Source organism: Tiliqua scincoides, chromosome 3, assembly GCF_035046505.1.
Source record: "Tiliqua scincoides isolate rTilSci1 chromosome 3, rTilSci1.hap2, whole genome shotgun sequence".
NCBI lineage: Eukaryota > Metazoa > Chordata > Lepidosauria > Squamata > Scincidae > Tiliqua > Tiliqua scincoides.
Window position 1 is genome coordinate 240,706,570 of NC_089823.1, and position 17,750 is coordinate 240,724,319.

Genomic DNA, 17,750 nt, shown 5'->3' on the forward strand with positions numbered 1-17,750 from the left:
GTGCAGGAATGTCGGCAGCAGATGCACTGCTCTGGCAGGTGTGAGAGGAGCTGTCTCTGCCCATCAACTCCCTCTTGTAGAGACAGGAGACTCACAGGGATCCTGATGCCCACCCCATGGCATCATGTTTCCCAAGGCACAGAGTATATTTGTTAGGGAATGACATACACCCAGCTGCTGCCCTATAGAGCCACAGCAGCCATCTGTCTGGAAGAGGTGTAAGAAAGACAGCTTTCCAAGTGGCTGTGCCGTTCCTTCTCTGCACCCCAAACCCAGTGGACATCCCTTTGAATGGGCCTTGAAGACAAGCCAGGAGAGTGTCTCTGCTCTGCTCCTCTCCAACTCCTTCTGAGAAATACCTCCTGAAAGCCCGAGTGAGGGGGGAGCAAGGCAACACCCCATGGGTGGCCTTCAGACCCAGAGATCCCGTGAGAAGCTCTCTTTTCTGCCCCTCACCCCTGCTGCTGCAGCCCACTGTTCCCCTCTCTACCACCCGTCCTCTTCCACTACATCCCCCACCTCTCCCCCCACTATCACATTCAGGGTGTGGGGGGAGGAGGAGCAGATGTGGAGAGGGGAGGGCAGAAGTGGATGCCCACCAGGTAGAAGACTAAGCCAGCCTCATGAATGGGCCAGCCCTGAGGAAAAGTGTCTCTGTGAGCATGCATAAAAGGCTGATCACCCAACCCTTCCAAAGCTTACGAGTCAGCTTCAAAAATGGGAGCATGGGGGAGTGAGACATGGGGGGGGGAGGAGACACCTTTTTAAGCAGTTCCAGTGGTGCCAGGGAGTTAGCAGGCTTTGACTGAGATTTAGCAAAGAGACAGAAACCGTTTCCCCGTTTCCTCCTAAATGGACATTTTCCACTTGCCCTTGGGACCTGTGTGCCCCTGGAACCTGGAACCAACTGAGAGATTCACTGCTTGAGGCAAGCAGTTAAATCATTCTTGACCAGGTACGTATTTAACCCTGAATGTAACAAGAGTCCAGCTGAGCTGAGCTTCATGGAGAAAAGCTGAGGAATATGTTGGTGTTAGGAGTCTGTGACTGTGAATATTGGGAGGGGGCATGTCTGTGAGCATGATCTGCTTCCTGCCATGAGGATTCTTGTGAATTGAAAAGGAATTCTGTGAACTGAAAAGCAGAAGATGAGTTTCAAAATAAATCAACCACCTTTTTAGTCACACTTTTCTTCCAAGGATCGGTCCCTCCCCTCTCGATTTCACCGACCCAACAAGCCTGCCAGATCAGTTGGCTCACAGACTGTGACTGGTCCAGGGTTACCCAGTGTGCTTTGCAGCTGAGATGGGATCTGTACATGCCTCCCCCCCCCCCCCAGTCTGACAGGTAGTCCCACATCCCAGGTGTGCACACAATTCCTCTGCTTGTAAAGAAAGCCTTTCCCGGTGCCTGGGAGTCTTTGGTACAGACCAAGGCTGCCAGCAGGGGAGAGCACACACTCATGGGCTAGCATGCGCCAAGTCCATTCACGGGTCTATCAAGCTTAGCATTTCCTACGGACTGGCTGGGAGCAACTTCACCACAGCTCTCCGATCCTGCTCAGAGATGCTGCTCGTTATTGCATCTGGGATTTTCTGCATGCAAAACAGATGCTCCACCACGAAGTTACAGTGGCTCCCATCCGCTTCACACCTTTGCTCCCTTTCCTGGCTGCTAACAATTCTACCTCTGCTAAATATAAGAGGACCCCACTTTAAAAGGTGGCTCTTTGTCCAGTTAGCAGATGTCTGACTTCTGTCCACCTCCTTATATGTGATAACAATTATATTTTCCATCCCAGTAAGATGGCAACAGTAGCAGGTCCCTCGTGCCTGCCTCCCTCTCTTTGCAGCCTTGTCACCCCCCAGCCCCGTTCAACTCCCCCTGGGCTCAGATCAATTCACTCTTGCTCCACTTATCAACATTCCACCCAAAACAGAACACAAACTCCCACCGCTAAAAGCACAACGCAAGGAGCTGCTTGTTTGCCGCAATTACCTGGTGGGGCTCAGAACCTGTGGTTTTTGCATATGCACGCCCAGCCCTGGCACCCACGCACAGCTATCAATAATACATGCTGCGTGGAGTCCTCGGCCCCTTAAAAGGGAAAAGCCTCACTTTCTCGGGAGGGAAGCAGCGAAGACACAGCAAGATTCACCCTCTCCCTGTCATCTCTCATTTCCATCAAGAGTGATGGCTGCATATTCTGCAAAGCTTTTAGCACAATGGTGCAGGCAGGCACGAGGGGCAGAGCCAGGAGGTGGAATGGAGGGGGCCCGCAAGTTTTCCCCTGGAGAGCATCAGGAAGGCCTGTCGAGCAGCGACGTGGTGGTGGGTGGGGAGAGCCTCCCCATCAGAGTCCTTCGAAAAGCGCCGCCACCACCACGTGAAGTGCTCAAGCACACTCAGCCAACATGCTCTGCATATGCTTTGCTCAAGGTGAAGAAGGCCCAACCCCAAAGCACAGCTTGAGGAAGGGGTGGGGACCAGTGGGATGCAGTTTTCTCTTGGACTAGGCCTGGTCAACAGGAAGAATCTGCTTGTGATGGGTGCTCCACCTCCGCCCGCCCCCCCCCCCCCCGTGTACCTCTAGCGCGGCAAACAGTTATTGGATCTGCCTGTGCCAAGTCACCGCTTCCCTTCTACTTATCCCCTGCCCAGTGACTTATCAGGGCACAACAAGACACAACAGGGGGTGATAAGATCTCTTGCAGGCTTAGGGCGCAGTCCTAACCCCTCATGTCAGTTCTCTCCAGCACTGGCATAGCAGTGCCAACGGGACGTGTGCTGCATCCTGCGGTTGGGTGTCACTCACGGAGGCCTCCTCAAAGTCAGGGAATGTTTGTTCCCTGACCTCAGAGCTGCACTGTCCTTATGTCAGTGCTGGAAAGCACTGACATCAGGGCTTAGGATTGTGCCCTTTGTTTGAAAAGTTCAGCTGTGGGGAGGGGAGCGCCAGTTCAGATCAGGGTCACAGCACTACTGGGGTCTGCTCCCCACCCTGCTTCTTTCCCCAAACCGAACACCCAGCTACAGAGATGACATTTGTCCTGACAAACAGATTGTGTAGCTGCAAAGAGTGGAGAGCCTCAACTGCCTCCTTTGCGTTGACCCTCAGACACTCTGGGGTCTCTGCTGAGAAGATGGGAAAGAACAGCTCTGCCTTGGGATGATCTCTCTGGGCTTCTCCCTAATGCTCTGTTGCAGAGTCAGCACTGACAGACAGGGCAGCATCACAACCACTAATCCCACCACTCCAACAGCAATCAGATCAGATCAATCCTGCACTGCACGGAGAACGGCCAAGCTGGCACACTGCTGAGTCTAATGCTCTCCAACACACAGCAATCACCACTGCAGCAATTAACATGCAAGGAGATTCATTTCCTGTCAGATAAAGAGGAGAAAGGGACAGGAAACCCCGATATTCTCATTCATCTCTCTTTGCCTGCACGGAACCCAGAATGCCCACATCTCAAATCACTCCATCAGAGGCTGGGGATCTGCTGCAGAACTGTGTTGTAGGCTCCCACTTCCTGTCACCTAAACCCAAACTGCTGCAGACAGGAAAACCAGTTCAATATCTTACAATAGCCTATGCCCAATAATGAACACTCATCAGGACCACAGGAAGAAAGAACGCAGGTCTGACGCTGTCCAAGGAATGTACAGTACTTGAAACAGTGCCACTGAATAAAACAGAGGAGACTGAAGGTTGCCAACTAACAGGAAATGGGAAGGAAGGAAGGAAGGAAGGAAGGAAGGAAGGAAGGAAGGAAGGAAGGAAATTTCATTTCATCACATGGAAAAATGTGGTTCCATTTTGAGATGTTTCACTAAGGGGGCAATCTCTTTTCAAATATTCTCCCACCAGGACAGTGCAGAATTGGGACTCATAGAATGTTGGATACATTTCTTTTCTCATATACTTAGGAGAAAACTCTTACAGAATTCCTCAAAAATGTGATACAGTTACACAGTCCAGATTTTGGCAACCAGATTTCTGGCCAAAATTGATTCCTGAATGAGGGAGTGCTGGCAATTCCGTTTCCACATACACACAAACTGCCTTGAAGATGCCCAGATTTCACCTCTGAACTTCAGCAAGATCTGCAGACTTCAGGGTTGCCCTCAATGCCTGTGAAATGCCACCTTTCTTTTTTTTTTTTTTAATTAATTTTTTAATTATTTTCCAAAATAAAAACAAACAACAAATATAAACAAACATATAACAAACACAAACTCAGTACACAACACACACAAAAAAACACAAAAACATACCATTGACCCTGCACATGCCTGATCTCGTCTGATCTTGGAAGCTAAGCAGAGTCAGGCCTGGTTAGTACTTGGATGGGAGACCGCCTGGGAATACCGGGTGCTGTAGGTTTATACCATAGTCTTTCAAGACTGAAGATTGCCAACCATACTGTTGACGGGTGCAGGTCATATATCATATATCAATCATATATCAATATATCTAATCAATCAATACGTATCTTCTAATCTTGTTCCTCTACTAGTTTAACCTCTTAATATCATTTATCATATCATATCCTGTATAATATATCATGTATGCAATATAGTCATCGAAATGCCTTATCTTACATCTGCAACTTCATTTTCAACCAAGCATGAAATGGTCTCCATTGCTCCATCTGTGTCGGTTTACGCTGCTGATCCAAAATCTCTGTAAGCCTATCCATTTCCGCCACAATCTTTATTTTCTCTATTAATTCATCTTTCGTTGGAATTTTAATATCTTTCCAGTATCTAGCATATAAAATCCTTGCAGCAGTTAATATCATAATAACTGAATACACATCATTTTCTTTATCTATAATATCTAAGGTGATATTAAGCAAAAATAACTCTGGTTTCAGCGGTATCGTAAATCCAACAATCTCTTGTATTAGATTCCTTACCATTTTCCAGTATACTTGCATTTTTTAACACATCCACCACATATGATAAAACATCCCTTCTTCACATTTACACTACCAACAATTTTTTGATATGTTCTGATTCATTTTTACCAGTTTTACTGGTGTCATGGATGATGGCCGGATCCCAAAGGATCTCCTCTATGGAGAACTCGTGCAATGGAAATGGAAAAGGTGCAAAAGAGAGCGACTAAGATGATTACGGGGCTGGGGCACCTTCCTTATGAGGAAAGGCTACGGCGTTTGGGCCTCTTCAGCCTAGAAAAGAGACGCTTGAGGGGGGACATGATTGAGACATACAAAATTATGCAGGGGATGGACAGAGTGGATAGGGAGATGCTCTTTACACTCTCACATAATACCAGAACCAGGGGACATCCACTAAAATTGAGTGTTGGGCAGGTTAGGACAGACAAAAGAAAATATTTCTTTACTCAGCGCGCGGTCAGTCTGTGGAACTCCTTGCCACAGGATGTGGTGCTGGCGTCTAGCCTAGACGCCTTTAAAAGGGGATTGGACGAGTTTCTGGAGGAAAAATCCATTATGGGGTACAAGCCATGATGTGTATGCGCAACCTCCTGATTTTAGGAATGGGTTAAGTCAGAATGCCAGATGTAGGGGAGAGCACCAGGACGAGGTCTCTTGTTATCTGGTGTGCTCCCTGGGGCATTTGGTGGGCCGCTGTGAGATACAGGAAGCTGGACTAGATGGGCCTATGGCCTGATCCAGTGGGGCTGTTCTTATGTTCTTATGTTCTTATGAAAGCGTCCTACAGGTAGACCACAGCTGCGATACAAGGACATCTGCAAGAGGGATCTGAAGGCCTTAGGAGTGGACCTCAACAAGTGGGAAACCCTGGCCTCTGAGCGGCCCGCTTGGAGGCAGGCTGTGCAGCATGGCCTTTCCCAGTTTGAAGAGACACTTGGCCAACAGTCTGAGGCAAAGAAGGAAGGCCCAGAGCCAGGGAGACAGACCAGGGACAGAATGCACTTGCTCCCAGTGTGGAAGGGATTGTCACTCCCGGATTGGCCTTTTCAGCCACACTAGACGCTGTGCCAGAACCACCTTTCAGAGCGCGATACCATAGTCTTTCGAGACTGAAGGTTGCCAACTAGGATATCTAATCAATCAATACGTATCTTCTAATCTTGTTCCTCTACTAGTTTAACCTCTTAATATCATTTATCATATCATATCCTGTATAATATATCATGTATGCAATATAGTCATCGAAATGCCTTATCTTACATCTGCAACTTCATTTTCAACCAAGCATGAAATGGTCTCCATTGCTCCATCTGTGTCGGTTTACGCTGCTGATCCAAAATCTCTGTAAGCCTATCCATTTCCGCCACAATCTTTATTTTCTCTATTAATTCATCTTTCGTTGGAATTTTAATATCTTTCCAGTATCTAGCATAAAAAATCCTTGCAGCAGTTAATATCATAATAACTGAATACACATCATTTTCTTTATCTATAATATCTAAGGTGATATTAAGCAAAAATAACTCTGGTTTCAGCGGTATCGTAAATCCAACAATCTCTTGTATTAGTATTGGCAACCTTCAGTCTCGAAAGACTATGGTATCGCGCTCTGAAAGGTGGTTCTGGCACAGCGTCTAGTGTGGCTGAAAAGGCCAATCCGGGAGTGACAATCCCTTCCACACCGGGAGCAAGTGCAGTCTGTACCTGGTCTGTCTCCCTGGCTGTGGGCCTTCCTTCTTTGCCTCTTAGCCTCAGTCTGTTGGCCAAGTGTCTCTTCAAACTGGGAAAGGCCATGCTGCACAGCCTGCCTCCAAGCGGGCCGCTCAGAGGCCAGGGTTTCCCACCTGTTGAGGTCCACTCCTAAGGCCTTCAGATCCCTCTTGCAGATGTCCTTGTATCGCAGCTGTGGTCTACCTGTAGGGCGCTTTCCTTGCACGAGTTCTCCATAGAGGAGATCCTTTGGGATCCGGCCATCATCCATTCTCACGACATGACCAAGCCAACGCAGGCGTCTCTGTTTCAGCAGTGAATACATGCTAGGGATTCCAGCACGTTCCAGGACTGTGTTGTTTGGAACTTTGTCCTGCCAGGTGATGCCGAGGATGCGTCGGAGGCAGCGCATGTGATCTGCAGAAAGGTGGCTGTTTTATAGATGGTACATTGTATTGGCAACCTTCAGTCTCGAAAGACTATGGTATCGCGCTCTGAAAGGTGGTTCTGGAACAGCGTCTAGTGTGGCTGAAAAGGCCAATCCGGGAGTGACAATCCCTTCCACACCGGGAGCAAGTGCAGTCTGTACCTGGTCTGTCTCCCTGGCTGTGGGCCTTCCTTCTTTGCCTCTTAGCCTCAGTCTGTTGGCCAAGTGTCTCTTCAAACTGGGAAAGGCCATGCTGCACAGCCTGCCTCCAAGCGGGCCGCTCAGAGGCCAGGGTTTCCCACCTGTTGAGGTCCACTCCTAAGGCCTTCAGATCCCTCTTGCAGATGTCCTTGTATCGCAGCTGTGGTCTACCTGTAGGGCGCTTTCCTTGCACGAGTTCTCCATAGAGGAGATCCTTTGGGGCCCGGCCATCATCCATACTCACGACATGACCAAGCCAACGCAGGCGTCTCTGTTTCAGCAGTGCATACATGCTAGGGATTCCAGCACGTTCCAGGACTGTGTTGTTTGGAACTTTGTCCTGCCAGGTGATGCCGAGGATGCGTCGGAGGCAGCGCATGTGGAAAGCGCTCAGTTTCCTCTCCTGTTGTATTGATCTCCTGTTGTACAGGGATCTTGTATTAGATTCCTTACCATTTTCCAGTATACTTGCATTTTTTAACACATCCACCACATATGATAAAACATCCCTTCTTCACATTTACACTACCAACAATTTTTTGATATGTTCTGATTCATTTTTACCAGTTTTACTGGTGTCATGGATGATGGCCGGATCCCAAAGGATCTCCTCTATGGAGAACTCGTGCAAGGAAAGCGCCCTACAGGTAGACCACAGCTGCGATACAAGGACATCTGCAAGAGGGATCTGAAGGCCTTAGGAATGGACCTCAACAGGTGGGAAACCCTGGCCTCTGAGCGGCCCGCTTGGAGGCAGGCTGTGCAGCATGGCCTTTCCCAGCTTGAAGAGACACTTGGCCAACAGTCTGAGGCTAAGAGGCAAAGAAGGAAGGCCCATAGCCAGGGAGACAGACCAGGGACAGAATGCACTTGCTCCCAGTGTGGAAGGGATTGTCACTCCCGGATTGGCCTTTTCAGCCACACTAGACGCTGTGCCAGAACCACCTTTCAGAGCGCGATACCATAGTCTTTCAAGACTGAAGGTTGCCAACTAGGATATCTAATCAATCAATACGTATCTTCTAATCTTGTTCCTCTACTAGTTTATCTTCAACCTCTCCAGACTGAGAGCAAAATCCAAAGTCCAGCTGAAATGTCTGCATGACTTCCTCTTTGCCGACGATGCAGCTGTCACTACCCACTCTGCCAAAGATCTCCAGCAGCTCATGGTTCGTTTTAGCAAGGCCTGCCAAGATTTTGGACTGACAATCAGCCTGAAGAAAACACAGGTCATGGTTCAGGATGTGGACTCACCTCCCTGCATTACAATCTCTGAGCATGAACTGGAGGTTGTCCATGACTTTGTGTACCTTGGCTCAACAATCTCCGACACTCATTCTCTCGATACCGAGCTAAACAAGCGCATTGGTAAAGCAGCTACCACGTTTTCCAGACTCACAAAGAGAGTCTGGTCCAACAAGAAGCTGACGGAACATACCAAGATCCAGGTCTACAGAGCTTGCATCCTGAGTACACTTCTGTACTGCAGCGAGTCATGGACTCTTCACTCACAACAGGAGAGGAAACTGAGTGCTTTCCACATGCGCTGTTGTCACTCCCGGATTGGCCTTTTCAGCCACACTAGACGCTGTGCCAGAACCACCATTCAGAGCGCGATACCATAGTCTTTCGAGACTGAAGGTTGCCAATACAATACTAGTTTAACCTCTTAATATCATTTATCATATCATATCCTGTATAATATATCATGTATGCAATATAGTCATCGAAATGCCTTATCTTACATCTGCAACTTCATTTTCAACCAAGCATGAAATGGTCTCCATTGCTCCATCTGTGTCGGTTTACGCTGCTGATCCAAAATCTCTGTAAGCCTATCCATTTCCGCCACAATCTTTATTTTCTCTATTAATTCATCTTTCGTTGGAATTTTAATATCTTTCCAGTATCTAGCATAAAAAATCCTTGCAGCAGTTAATATCATAATAACTGAATACACATCATTTTCTTTATCTATAATATCTAAGGTGATATTAAGCAAAAATAACTCTGGTTTCAGCGGTATCGTAAATCCAACAATCTCTTGTATTAGATTCCTTACCATTTTCCAGTATACTTGCATTTTTTAACACATCCACCACATATGATAAAACATCCCTTCTTCACATTTACACTACCAACAATTTTTTGATATGTTCTGATTCATTTTTACCAGTTTTACTGGTGTCATGGATGATGGCCGGATCCCAAAGGATCTCCTCTATGGAGAACTCGTGCAAGGAAAGCGCCCTACAGGTAGACCACAGCTGCGATACAAGGACATCTGCAAGAGGGATCTGAAGGCCTTAGGAGTGGACCTCAACAGGTGGGAAACCCTGGCCTCTGAGCGGCCCGCTTGGAGGCAGGCTGTGCAGCATGGCCTTTCCCAGTTTGAAGAGACACTTGGCCAACAGACTGAGGCTAAGAGGCAAAGAAGGAAGGCCCACAGCCAGGGAGACAGACCAGGTACAGACTGCACTTGCTCCCGGTGTGGAAGGGATTGTCACTCCCGGATTGGCCTTTTCAGCCACACTAGACGCTGTTCCAGAACCACCTTTCAGAGCGCGATACCATAGTCTTTCGAGACTGAAGGTTGCCAATACAATGTACCATCTATAAAACAGCCACCTTTCTGCAGATCATAAGGGGGGGGGGGTTTGCAGGAACAAAGCCAAGACCCTGCTCAGGCCAATCCCCGCAAAGAACGGAGCTGAACCACTAGCCAAACTGCACAAAGCGACATGCCTGCTTCCATGGCACAGCTTTCAGCCATGTCCACTCAAGCTATTGTTCTGTTCAAATTCCAGGTCCCAAAGGGGTGGAGGTCCTTCAGAGAGGAAGGAAGGGAGCAGGTTCCAAATGCTAAAGCAGCCCTGTCCTTCCCAGTTCCATGTTTGGAGCCAGACAGCACGGTGGGAATCAGCTCGCTGCATTTGATAAAGAATGCATAAAGAGCATTAAAACACTAGGTCATTATAGCTGATTCCAGCCAAGGACCTGAATTTGCAAAGATGAAACTGTACCAATCCTGGAGCACAAAGACCAAGTAGATCTGACAATCAAGAGAAGGGAAAACCCTTTGCTAAATACACTGCAAGATCCCGGGAGGGCTGTTTGTTATTATCATGCAAAGTGATGGAGTCCAATAAAGAGGCCAGGCCAGAGAGGAGATGAAAAAGGAGGAAGCGAAGCGCTCCACCCTCACAGGCGCAAAATGTTTTCTTTCTGAAAAATACTATTGCAGCTTTCAAAAAACCCTGCAGAGTAATTGTCTCTTCATTAGAAGCACAAAAATGATGCTATTATTTCTGCATCTCCAGCGACAAGCTGCATGTCCCAAATCCACAGCCCTTCCTCCCTTGGAAGAGAGGGAAGATTTTTTAATGCTGTCAGACGTGTTCTTTGCTTCCCAAACCATTTCCACTAAATAACTGACAGAGCAATCCTGAGCTGCACTTGGGCCAGCACAAGTCCCTTGTGCCGGCCCAGGAGGGACGCAAGTACTGCAAGGCACCTCCTCGTGAGCCAGCTAGGCTAGTGTGTGGAGGTGCACTGGCCTGCAGAGGCTGGAATACGCCTCCTCTGCCTATGCAAGGCTCTAGGGTGAGTGGGGAGGAGGCAGGGAAAAGGCAGCAGGGAGGCATTTCAGGGCAAGGGGAGGGTGGGTGGTGGGCAGCACCGGGGACGGGTGGGTGGGGAGTGGGAGGTGGGGCTGGATCCAGCAGTTATGCTGAATCCCAACCCCTGTTCCCGGGGAGCGTGGAGCGGCTTCAAGCCGCTCTGCAATCCTCAGACTCGTGCCACCTCAGAGGTGGCACAAGTCCAAGGAGGCCCATAGATGCCAGTGTGGTTTACCCAGAGGCAAGGGGAAAAGTTTCCCCTTACTGCTGGGCTCAGCCACTTTGGACACCTATCCTGCACTGAATACAGCCCAAACCTCTTGGCTTGCCTGTTCTAGCGCAGGGTAGGATTGTGCCCTGAGTTATTCTGTGCCTCCTTAAAAGGAATTCAGAGACCAAGGAAAGTAGTGTGGGGTGGAACTGCGCATCAGCAGCCAAACAGACCTGACTCCAAAAAGTCAACAGTTCGGGCCTGGCGTGCTGGGGGCCTGCACAGTGTCCCCAAGACCTCAAAAGGTACCGAGGAGAGAGAGCACCCTTTCTCTGGAATAACCGACCCTCTTTCCCAGGGATGCACAAGCAGTGATACGCTGCTTACTGGCACCGCAGGGGTCCATAACTAGCCTTCCTTCTCCTTCGCAAATGCTTACCCTGAAATAAACTGATTCATCTTTGAAGTTTTACAAGATTCTTGCCGTTTTGGCTGCAATGGAGTAACATGACTACCTCTGCAATAGCTTGGGGGGGGGGAGGAGTTGGGACAGGGCAAATCCTCCATGCCAAAGTGGATACTGGCTAGCCTAGCAATCATGCATATCACTAACCAATATCTCTTTTGCCTCTGAGATGGCAACTGCGGCGGGGGCAGGTAGCATTAAGGAAACAAGAGGGATTGAACCCGCTGAACAAAGGTCTATGAAAATCCAAGGCGACAACTGGGTAAGAAGGCTGCGTACACCCTTCAACCTTTTCTAAAAGGAGACAACTTTATAAATCTAAAATATCCAGCTAAAGAGAACAGTAGGAGTTTGTAACAGACACAGAGTTCCAGCTGCAAACTTTTTAACCCAAGAAAGCTACAGAATCTGTTCATCTCAAAAGAAAAAATACTGAAAATGCTCCCCACTTCTTGAAAGAAATGCAGGACCAAACTGCAAGGTGCCCTTCAACAAATTGCCAGGAAGAATCCGGGGGGGGGGGCCTCCAGCTGCTAATCCCCACACAGGAAGACAGACCAATTTCACTTTTCATTGCATTTGGAAGAGAAAAATCCTTTTACCATCCTAGCCACATCACAGCTCAGAGCAACAATGACTAGCAAAGGAGTAATAATAATAATAAATAATAATACAGGTATTTATATACCGCCTTTCTTGGTCTTTATTCAAGACTTTATTCAAGGCGGTTTACATAGGCAGGCTATTTAAATCCCCGTAGGGATTTTTACAATCGAAAGAAGGTTCTATCTTTCAAGAACCACAACATTCAGATGTTTCTTTCTGATCTGGCTTCACGTTCTGGCCTCCATCCTCCCACGCTCAGAGCAGATGGAATAACTCTGAGTACGGCTCAGAGTACGGCTGCCAAGGCTCATGCTCCAGCTGTGGACAGACCCACATGCCTTCCAGCGTCACTGCAAGTTGGCCCCTCACAACTAGTCTTGGTGCTCTGTCTGTACATAAGCAGGTCCCAGTGGGAGGCCCCTGCCCATCCCAAACGAGGCAAAGTCCGGTGCCCGTTCAAGGAGGCGAGGGTATTGGGAGTGATGTGATGCCCCTGCCTGTACAGCAACAATGAATGCCACGTTGTCCTTCAAGCCAAGCTGGAGACACAGGGTGCCATGTGGAAAAACGGATGGCTGAGCGGTGCCCCCACAAAAGCTCCTACACTCCCAGGCTTTTTATCTGTACAGAGCAGAATGAGGCGATCAGATCTGAGACTTCAGACAGCAGTAGGCAAGGACAGATTTTTTTTATGCCTCCATGCTTTTAACAACAACTCCTTGCATGAAGAAAGGCAGCACATCAACAAGAAAGGCTTAGCACAGCCCTTCTCCCTGATCTGCTGGCAGATCTTGAGATGGAGACTCCAGCAGCAGGGCTCAGGCATCTCACATCCTGGTCATGAAGTTGTTTGGCTTATCTCTACGACACTGCAGAGCCTCCACCCCTAGTGGCCCATGTCAGCACTGCACCTCTTCTCCCCCGTGGAACTGAAGCGCTCTCTCAGTTTCTCCAGGGCCAGGGGAAAGGCCACTTTCTGTCATGCTTTCCCCAGGGCCAGGTCTGCAGTTCCAGTAGCCACCAGTGTGGCCACATAAGCTGCCTTGACTCCTTTGTCACCTGACCTCTGCCTGGCCCTGACTTCACTTTCTGCTACTCTAGCCCTTCTGATTATCATCTATCCAACCATATTGACCCCAAGGTGCCTCTGGCCCCTTTCAGCTTCTCCTGCCCTTCCCCCCCCCCCACTGCCTGGCTCAAAGACACCAGCTAGAAGAGTTATGTACTGATTTTCACATAGAGGAGTGCAAACGCCCCCTACTCCACCCCACACTCTGGCACTGTAGTCCAGAAGTGTCCCACCTCATTTATGGAATATACAGACCAGGATCAATTCAGGTTTTTTTGCTGGGTTGTGAGAAAGTCGTTGTTCATTTAATTGTTGCATGTTTTTAACGTGAGAAGTTGTCCTGAAGTTTATGGAGGGACAAAAGTTTGAATAAATTAACACAGTGCAAAACCACATTCCTTAGTGACTTGCACCCATTTGGCGCATGAGATCCTTGGATGTCCAGCAAGAGAAACCCCACCCCCCACCCCAAAATAGAATGTGCAACACCTGCACTCAAGCCCAGTTGTGGCTCAGGGCAAGGTACTCCAATCAAGCAGCAATCAAGAAGAATTCCATGAAGCATGAACTCATTTCTAGCAAACGAATGGCCCTGCTTCATCAATCCGCGAGACTCAATTATTTGTTTTAAATGAGTCCGCTGATGAAAAGCCTCCCTGTGCCCTTCCACACCACTTCGCAAGAGCTGTGGAATCAGTCAAGTGGGCAGCTTGCATGAAGCCTCCATCTGAGTTTTCCTACAGCCCCACACAGCCTAGCCACCTCCCCATCAGCTCACCTGGGCACAAGGCAGGCTGCACTCAACATGCAACCTCTTACAAAATGCAGTTTGAATAAGTTACACTCTCAGGGTGTTTTGGTGCCTGCAGTGAAAAACTGAACTGACAAAACCCTTGCATTCATTAATTTGGAGCATAAGCCCTGCTGACATGAACGAGGGTTGCACCCAGGAAATTGGGCTTCACGCACACTGGGCTTCACCACTCTCTTACACACATCAGGCACTCCCAACAGCACCCAACATCAATTACTGCTTCATGGAATCAGCTTGGTACGTATATGGGATTTCTGGTCAGGATTCACTGGGATTACAATCAATCCAAGGTGAGTCCACCACATACAGAATATGGCCAGACCTCACTGCATTTGAGCAATTATTTGGCATGATAAATAACATCAGCTTCTGTGGAAACAGGCAGGTCTCAACCAAGAACACGAATACAATTTGGCAAATGAACTGGCTAGCAGCCAGAAAGGTGCTTGTGACTGAGTAAACAGCTTGAAGAGACCAGAGCCTACTCTGGATATATCATGTTTGTACCAAGCAAGCATGAAAGTGTTTTAGGAGCAGGGCAGACTGCTTGGAGAATGCCCTCACACCATCCAGTACAAATATAACTTTTTCTGTCATGGGACCAGTTATGAAAAATTGGTTCTGCAAGTTTTCATTCTGCTCCAGACTGGACCAGTGAAAGTCTGCTGTGCATTGGCTAGCATCCATGCCACAAAACCCTACTAGCAGAAATAATTCTGCTATTTTTTAATTTATTCTTGAATGTGCCCACTTCAACTTTTTTGTTTGTTTTTAAAACTACCTGCCTGCCAGAAGCATGGGGGCTACAACTTGTCAACAGGCTACAACTTGTCGACTTGTCTATGGTAAGTTGTCAGGCTCACACTAGGCAGGAAGGACCCTCCATCAGCACTCCTCAGAGTATTTCTTTATTATTATTATTATTATGAGATTTGTATTCCGCCTTTCTCCCCGAAGGGCACCCAAGGCGGCTAATGCTAATTCTCATGCTAATAGTACTGAGGTGACTTCATACTATTTAGACTGTCCAGTCAGAACGCTTGAGGAACAGAACCTTCTCGAAGTTGGCCTGGTTGTCAACCCCTCATCGTTCTTTACCCCTCCCAACTGGAGATCCACTCAATTACGCTTGATAAGGTGCCTCTCTGTCTGCTAAGGTGCTAAACATTCCAGGAGGTTTTAATTCTTGCTGTCTGTCCTTTCTGGCCAGCAAAGGAGAGACAACAATCCTTTTGTTTATTTACTCACATTCTGGCAGCTGGGAACTGCTAGCAACTTCTCCGTGACACTGTCTTAGTTTGGTTCAGGCTTCTACTGTCAACCTAGGCCTAACATGCACTTATTCATGACAGTGGGTTCTTCGATGCACAACCTAGAGTAGCTAACCTACATAACTCAGAGGCACCCAACATATCAATATGATACCTCCAGCATCCCCCTATCAAGATCTGGAACTTACTGAGCTGTAGAGATAGCCCTCGGCATTCATAGCCACATAGAGGCCTGCCTTCACGCCCTGGATTGCCACCACACGAAGGCCCACTGGAATTAGGTTGAAGAGGGCTGGAAGAAAGAAGAGAGAGGACAATTACTACGGATCAGTTGGCCAGAAGGAATGGAAACGTCATTGAGCAAACATGGTTTGATAGGAACTGCCACACATCCCCTCCCACCACAGCTTACCCTGAATTAATTTTGGTAAGATTTATCTTGCTTTTCCATGGAAAATACTAAAATGGCTTCAAGCACAACACTAATGGACAATCCTATTGGGCTAGTTGGGACAATGGAACAGAGTTGACCACCAGCCATTCTGGAGCTGCTGCCGCCAGTGGCAACCTGCTCTGGAGCAGGTAAGCTGCCACTGGTGGGCAGAGCATGGAAGGGGAGAGGAACTGGCCATTCTGCAGAAGGAATTGGGGTTGGGGAGGAGTGGATCTGGTAGAAATGGCACAGGTCAGACCTTATTCCCACTTCCAAAAAAATCCCATCCCGTTTCCCTCTTCAGACATAGGCCAGAAAAACAGGTGCTGTACGTCCGCGGAGACCCACAGGCAGCTCCAGGGCTTACGCAGAGAAGAATAAAAATATCGTTCCTTATCTCCTGTTTGCCTTGGGCCGCCACCTCCACCATAGGATGCAGTGCGTACATTTTTGACGCAGCTGCATCAGTGCTGGTGGCAGGAGATAGAATTGGCGCCTAGGCTGTTGGCAACCTTCAGTCTTGAAACAATAATCATATTTAAATATAAATAAACAAGAAACAGCATCAAATGCAGTCACATCAGTCAAACATCCAGACCCAGTTCTGATAATAGTCAAAGGTTCCTTGAAAGCAGTTGGGCGTCACTTTGCTCTGCAAACAAGCAATGATGGAGCCCGCCTCTGCAAAGTCTGGGCACAACTGTCAAAACAATAATGTCTCATCTCTCACTGCCCCCCTCCCCATCGTGTCAGACAGAGTTGGGACACAGAGCAGGGCCTCTGTTGTGGGTCGTTTTTCCAGCATCCTTCTCCCAGACCATCTAGGGCCTTAATGGTCAGAATCCACTTTGTGAATGGAACCAAGAAACAAGCTGGCAATCAGTGGAGGTGCTCTACGGCGTTTGGGCCTCTTAACATAAGAACATAAGAACAGCCCCACTGGATCAGGCCATAGGCCCATCTAGTCCAGCTTCCTGTATCTCACAGCGGCCCACCAAATGCCCCAGGGAGCACACCAGATAACAAGAGACCTCATCCTGGTGCCCTCCCCTACATCTGGCATTCTGACTTAACCCATTCCTAAAATCAGGAGGTTGCGCATACACATCATGGCTTGTACCCCATAATGGATTTTTCCTCCAGAAACTCGTCCAATCCCCTTTTAAAGGCGTCTAGGCTAGACGCCAGCACCACATCCTGTGGCAAGGAGTTCCACAGACCGACCACGCGCTGAGTAAAGAAATATTTTCTTTTGTCTGTCCTAACTCTCCCAACACTAAATTTTAGTGGATGTCCCCTGGTTCTGGTATTATGTGAGAGTGTAAAGAGCATCTCCCTATCCACTCTGTCCACCCCCTGCATAATTTTGTATGTCTCAATCATGTCCCCCCTCAAGCGTCTCTTTTCTAGGCTGAAGAGGCCCAAACGCCGTAGCCTTTCCTCATAAGGAAGGTGCCCCAGACCCGTAATCATCTTAGTCACTCTCTTTTGCACCTTTTCCATTTCCACTACGTCTTTTTTGAGATGCGGCGACCAGAACTGGACACAATACTCCAGGTGTGGCCTTACCATCGATTTGTACAACGGCATTATAATACTAGCCGTTTTGTTCTCAATACCCTTCCTAATGATCCCAAGCATAGAATTGGCCTTCTTCACTGCCACCGCACATTGGGTCGACACTTTCATCGACCTGTCCACCACCACCCCAAGATCTCTCTCCTGATCTGTCACAGACAGCTCAGAACCCATCAGCCTATATCTAAAGTTTTGATTTTTTTGCCCCAATGTGCATGACTTTACACTTACTGACATTGAAGCGCATCTGCCATTTTGCTGCCCATTCTGCCAGTCTGGAGAGATCCTTCTGGAGCTCCTCACAATCACTTCTGGTCTTTACCACTCGGAAACGTTTGGTGTCGTCTGCAAACTTAGCCACTTCACTGCTCAACCCTGTCTCCAGGTCATTTATGAAGAGGTTGAAAAGCACC

The 17,750-nt window shown here is 48.2% G+C and overlaps 1 protein-coding gene across 1 annotated transcript in view; it reads right to left on the minus strand.

Annotated features, from left to right (window-relative positions):
- FGF12 (fibroblast growth factor 12) overlaps positions 1–17,750 on the minus strand; it is a 95,684-nt gene that overhangs the window by 46,881 nt on the left and 31,053 nt on the right. Inside the window, exon 3 of the mRNA XM_066620242.1 lies at positions 15,515–15,618. Coding sequence (XP_066476339.1) covers positions 15,515–15,618 — 104 coding nt within the window. The remainder of the gene's footprint in view (positions 1–15,514; positions 15,619–17,750) is intronic.